Below are 6,327 nucleotides of genomic sequence, written 5' to 3' on the forward strand. Positions count from 1 at the left end.
AAATGGAGAAAAAAAAATTTTAAATGTATAACTTTGTGTTTTGAATCATTCATAATTTACCTTCAAAGTTTTCCTTCCTACCTGAGATTTGTCAATTGTAGATTTGTTTTGCTCCATTCTAATTTCTTTCAAACTTAGACAAACACAAGAACCCTGAAGAAGTGTATGATAAACTTCTGTTCTGTTGCAGGATCTGATTTGAAGCTTTGGCCATGTACCAGCAAAGCCATCATGCCTTACTGCCTTCATCTGTTGTTAGCTTGTTTCAAGGTAAGCTGTGGTCAAGGCCTCAAATTCTCTCATGTCTCTAAGGCCTAGTTAATTTATCTGGGGTCCTGAAACTGCATGGCCTTTGGTGCGTGACTAGGTGCGAAAGGCTGTGCCTCAAGTGCTTCTTGTCTAAGTGGGTTTGAGAAGGGTCAGGAGGGTCTTTTTTTTTTGAGTGAGGAGGAAGTGTTGATGAGGGAAAGTTTGTCCTCTCTTTTCCATTTGTTTTAGTTTTGGGCAGAGGAGATAGAATTAATCTCAAAATATTTTGGTCTGTATTCAGACTTCCCTTATAGAGCAGTGGAGAGAATTTGGTATTTTGGCTGTGAATTTCCAACCTATTTTAAATGTATATGTAAGGGCAGAATGTAATACACTACTAAAAAACTTCTTCTGTATTTGCACAGATGTATGTGAGACGAATGCCATAATTATATAAAAACAACTTGTGTTGCCTGATTGTTTCAATGTCAATTTTTTCCCTGAAGCTCCGAGCTTTCACAGACAACAGAGATGATATGGCACTGGGCCATGTAGTTGTTCTGCTTCAGCACGAGTGGCCAAGGGGTGAGAACTTGTTCCTGAAAGCCATCAACAAAATCTGCCAACAAGGAAACTTCCAGTATGAGAATTTTTTCAACTACGTCACAAGTATCCTTTCTCTAACCAAGAATGTCTGTCTTATCTAAAACTTTGTGCTGGGGTGTTGAAAAAGCTGTTAGATAGTTTCAGCAGCCGCTCTCTCCACGGGTCATATGCTGTGTCTACTTCCATACCGCAGCTCTCTTGTAGTAGGTGGCAGTGCACAATGGACTATAAATATGCCTCCTGTCACCTGTTCTGGCACTTGGAAGTACCCTTAATCACAACTACATGACAACCGTATTTCCATTCAGAAAACCAGCAGCAGCTTAGGCTGCTCGTGCAAATGGTGTCAGTCTCTTCAGTAAGGTATATAGAGGGCATTATGCTACAAGGTTGTTAACAAAACTGTAAAGCAGTAGCTGTGCTCCAAAGATTTGGGCTGTTGTTTATGAAATGCTTTGTGTGAGGAAGATTTTTGGGTTGAGTAAGATAATGAGCTATGTCAAAGTTCATGCAAAGCATGTCTGATTTCTGTATTCTGGTATCTGACACAGGCTGTGATCACGTGTGGGCTCTTTAGTGTTTAACCTAAACAGACATCCGGCCATGGTCCTCTGGAAGCAAGGTGTCTAACTGCTATCTGAGACACCTAAAAAAGCTCTCGTATTAAAGGAAGGGAAAAAAAAGGGAGGAAAAGCTAAATAAGGGACAAACATAGAAAGCTAGGAAGGGTGATATGTGCTGCTGCAGTGGCATTTTGTTCAGTGCCAGCCTCAGCATCCACTGCTTAGATAACCCGTGATGCAGGAAAAGGAAGTGAAATCAACCAGAGAATTCTGTTTGGAGAAATGAGCTTTCTTTAACTCTGTCCGACTGTACATATGAAGAAAAGAAGAAAGAAAACATGATGATTGATGTGTGTATTTTGCACTTTTAAAAGCCGTTTCTCATTAATTTTTGTGAGGATTAGAAGTACATGCTGTGTTCTTCTTCATCACTTTTAAGAATGAGATCAATGGCTGTTAATTTTGACTGTCCTTTCAGCCAGGCTGGCTTCAGTTGTAAGGGAGAAGAAGGAATGTTCTCTATCATTTTTTTCCCTATTCAAATCTTTAATGTTTTCTTCAGATATTGATATGTTGGAGGAATTTGCTTATTTAAGAACACAGGAAGGAGGGAAAATTCATCTGGAACTGCTGCCAAATCAAGCAATGTTGATCAAGTAAGGATAAAAAAGCATTTACTGTTTTCTTTGAAAAAAGGTCACCTTTGTTTTCATGTAACGTTCTGGACACTAAGTTTGTCATGTTTAAGGCATTTAAGGTTTAAGGAGTTGGCTAAGAAATTCAAACAAGGCTGTGAGCTTCTTTTTCTGACACTCCTGCTGACCTGTGAATGCTTCCAGGGGTTCTTCAACTTTATACTCTTACAGAACTTCATTTTTAAGTGTGGCATTAGCTCTAGAATGATTCATATTCATTCTGTGATTCTGTTTCTTCACTGTGAGGGTGGTGAGGCATTGGCACAGGTTACCCAGAGAAGCTGAGGGTGCCCCATTCCTGGAATTGTTCAAGGCCAGGTTGGATGGGGCTTTGAGCAACCTGATCTAGCAGAAGGTGTCCTCCACCATGGCAGGGGGTTGGAACTACATGATCTCTAAGGTCCCTTCCAACCCGAACCATTCTACAATTCTAGGATTCTGTGATACTAAAGTGACTACAGTATTGTCATTTCATCCAGACACTTGTACTTTGCAGAAATTCTTTAAATAGTTAGGCATGAGTGCAAGGGTTGTTAATAATTTTGCTGAACAATAATACTGAACAGAAAGCACTGTTTGTTGTAAACGAAGTTATGAAAGACCACTGAATGATGAAAAACATAGGTATAAATCATAAATTAAATTAACACTCCAGGTAAACTAATAAACTTTCTGTCAGAACCAGCAGGTCATCTCTTGCTATGACATGAACTTACTGAACAAGCTTAGTCTGCTTAGCTTATTACAAGATGCTGAAGGAAATTAATATTTTGGATTAATTTCCTAGGGGTTCTGAATCAAGACTGAACAAGTATCTGCTGCAGAGTTTTAGTGGCAGATTGTTTTGGAATATCCTGGGTTTTTATTAGAACTTGCGGTATTTTGCTTTACAAGAGGGTGATTGCTAAAGTTTGTTGAAATTCCAGTTTGGGTCAGTGTATTTTGGCTATTCACTAATTAGAAATGGGCTAAAGTTTTCAAAAAATTGGAGCCTAATATTAGACAACCGGATCCAGATTTGGACTAGTAAATGGATTTTCCAGAATTCTAGGTAACCAACACAAAAAAGAGATACTAGGAGTAATTAAAGACAAGACAAAAGAAGAAATACAAATGCTTAATTATGTGACAGAGAATTTTCTCTTTTAAGCTCTAGATTTTTGAACTCTCACCCTTGCTATGTCTCACTGCTTGTAACCAGCTGTATGAAAACAAGAATCAGGGCAGGCTGCACTATGTATGATGTTAAGGAATAAGCTTTGTCAGTAAGAGGACTTTAGCGCTGAAGATTACACCTGGCAATTTCTTAGCTGCTATCTCAAGTTAGTTGCAATAGTTCAGTGCTGTTTCTCTGCTTTACGGCTTTTAGTTTGATAGGTATCGTAGCTGTTACTTATTGTTATGACCCCACCAATCAAGACGTAGGCAGCAAGCAGTGTTTCTAGCAAGACAGAAATCTCTCTTTGACATGCTTTTGACCAATGTTTATGTATCCTGAATGAAGGAAATGCTTGTAGAAGAGAGGCCCGTTTCTTTGTGCTTTCTTTGTGCTTTTGGTCAAAAATCCTGGAGAAAAAAAAGCAGGAAAAGCCGTGTACCGTGCCATTTTATGTGGCTGAGATGTGTAGGACAGGAGCCACTTCATCAGAGAGCTGATGGGAGGAAGAGTTCAGGGTGTAGTCCACTAATCAGAGATGACGTCTACTCCTCTGGTACCCCAGATATTTTTTCAGCTGGACTTGCTGTGAGGCTCAGAGATGGTCACACAACAGTGTTGACCTCAGCAGCGCTGGTTAGCTCACAGCCTCCCCCAGCTAAAGTTTTAGATAAAGTGCGCCAGCACAGCCCTGTTCCCTGGGACAATGGTAGGTAGGCTCAGAATCTGCGGACTGGCTTTCATCTTTGAAAACTGACCAGTTCTGGTTGTGTGAGCTGCTGCACCATCCTCCTAACAGTTAGCAGAGGCAGCTCAGATAGTGTTCAGTCATGCACAGGAAAGCTCTTGAGTTTGCCTCAGTAGCCCAGAGACAAAGCAGTTGCTCATAGGCCTTCTTTCCTCCATATAAATGTATGTAGCAATCCTGCATCTTAATTGATGGGAAATGTATTACAGGTATTGTATATTTTTTTATTAGGGTAGCTTTTCAGTTTCTGAGTTATAGGACATTTCCTCCCCAGGTTAACTCCACATTCTTCTTCCATTACTTTTTCTCAGTACCTTATACTTTATAGGAAGTGATACTCAATTTTCTGAACTCAGGAAAGCAAACTGCAGTGTGGTTTTCAAAATCTGAAATAAGAGCTTGGTAGCCTATAGACTTATAATCGGGTCCTGCAGAATATATATACAGCTTGTAAGCTTTCCCTTTCCTTGTATCCCCTGTGGAAATACAAAGGTCCATGGTTTTGGTTTTAACTGGCGATAGAGCCAGCTCATTCTGTTCGCAGTGTCAACAAGGCTTCTACGATGAGCTCTGATTCAGTCTCTAAGCACTTTTGAACTCCATTCTAGACAAGAAATGTTTCATAGTTCTAGTGATTGTACATGTCAGTAGTGGTAGTGTCAGCCAGTGAAATTAAAGAGGAAAAGAACAACGTGCAAGAAATAACTGATTAATGTCGTGCTCCTCTTTTTACTAAATCTTACTCTAATTGGTCTAATCTTGGCTTACCAAACCGTGGAAACTTGATGGGAAAACTGTTGAGAGATTTTGCCTCCACTCAACATTCTCATCACATCTGCCCATGGGGACAGAGGAGGAAAAGCACAGTTGGTTTGAAGTGAAAACCAAGTATCTTGAAAGTGTAATTTTTATTCTGATGGTGCACTTGAGTATGTTTAGTTCTGACTGCAGATCTTGCAAACAGCAGTAAAGACACAGTTACATGGAATCCCTTTTGCAAACATCTGCCACCAGTTATCTGGGACCAATAACTTCTTGCTGTTCTTTTGTATTTTCTGTTACCTGTGTCGATTTTTGCAACTATTTGACTCATTCATGCCAAGAACTCTTGAAAAATTATCTCATTTGATTAAATAATTTTTGTGAATATTTTATTTCAGGTTAGCTGTATTGTTGAGTGTTTCTGTACTACTAAAATGTCCCGTCTTTATTTGACTTTTACAAGCATATCTCTCCTTCCGTACTCACTGGTAAATTATAGATACTAACCAAAACACCCACCTGTGAGCCCTGAAATCAGGCACATAACTCAATATTAGAGGTATGTAAGTGCAAGTCTTGCTTCTCTGCTCCCTTCTTAGCATCTGCAGGGATGAATGATGCTCTAGTTACCTGGGTGCCTAATAAGATTTAGGTGACATTTTGAGCGACTTAGGTTAAGAAACTAGACCTGTATACCAAATTTCTTATTTCTCCTTAGGTGGGGCATTAGATTTGCTGTAGGCTGGACGCGTGAGGTTATTATCTTGAGTTATAGGTGCCACACAGAGATAAAGACTTAACTTCACAGAGAAGACAAACTGTCTTTCAGCTGAGACATCTTTTGGTGGCTAGTTCCTGTGGCCCTGGTCGTAAATGGGAAGTTACTCTGTGAGGGCATTTGTGCTCTTAGGTTGTGCCATCCTCTTAACAGCCATTTGTGTATGCAGTTTGAATTTGAAAAAGTGGAAAAGGCCATCTGTGGGCTAATGAGAAGATACTTGGGCAACCTGTTACGAACACTGTCATGTACTCAACTTGGCCAATACCTGCTGTGCATGCACTCAGCTTGGGCTTAGCAGCAAACCCCTTAACTCCAAGTTGAGGGCTCTCCCAGTCACTGACACGCTCTTGCCAGCTCTGCAGGGAAGCTGTGATATCTGCAGTGTCCTCTAATTAAATCCCTCGTGACTGACACGCTTCTTGGGAAGAGCTACGTAGTTCAAATGTGAATTGTTTTTGCATCTACTGCTGTCCTTTCTCCCGGTGTTACTGTCCAAAAATACGTCTGTGTATTTAGACCACAGTTGCAGAACAGCCTTGCAATGAAATCTGGAGATATTTGCATGTTTGATGCTCTTAGGCTCCTGCACCCCTTCAGCTGCTTGGTGGTCATATTGCTATGTGGTCTCACCCTAGTTCTTCGTTGCTCCTTTTTTTTGAGAGTTGTTTTGCAGCGGAGGGGAGTTGGTGTGTGGGTGTTTGAATGCTGCTATTTGCTGTTTTTTAAAGGACTTCTAGCCCTCCCATGGGGTTACTGCAGCAGGACTT

General features: G+C 40.5%; 1 protein-coding gene across 1 annotated transcript in view; it reads left to right on the forward strand.

The window, feature by feature from the left end:
• INTS10 (integrator complex subunit 10) overlaps positions 1-6,327 on the forward strand; it is a gene marked incomplete at its 5' end in the record, with an annotated part of 20,958 nt that overhangs the window by 12,233 nt on the left and 2,398 nt on the right. The window contains 3 exons of the mRNA XM_010144107.1: positions 191-270; positions 756-918; positions 1,981-2,074. Of these exons, the coding sequence (XP_010142409.1) occupies positions 191-270; positions 756-918; positions 1,981-2,074 (337 nt within the window). The remainder of the gene's footprint in view (positions 1-190; positions 271-755; positions 919-1,980; positions 2,075-6,327) is intronic.

The sequence above is a fragment of the Buceros rhinoceros genome, unplaced genomic scaffold, assembly GCF_000710305.1.
Source record: "Buceros rhinoceros silvestris isolate BGI_N320 unplaced genomic scaffold, ASM71030v1 scaffold16369, whole genome shotgun sequence".
Classification (NCBI taxonomy): domain Eukaryota; kingdom Metazoa; phylum Chordata; class Aves; order Bucerotiformes; family Bucerotidae; genus Buceros; species Buceros rhinoceros.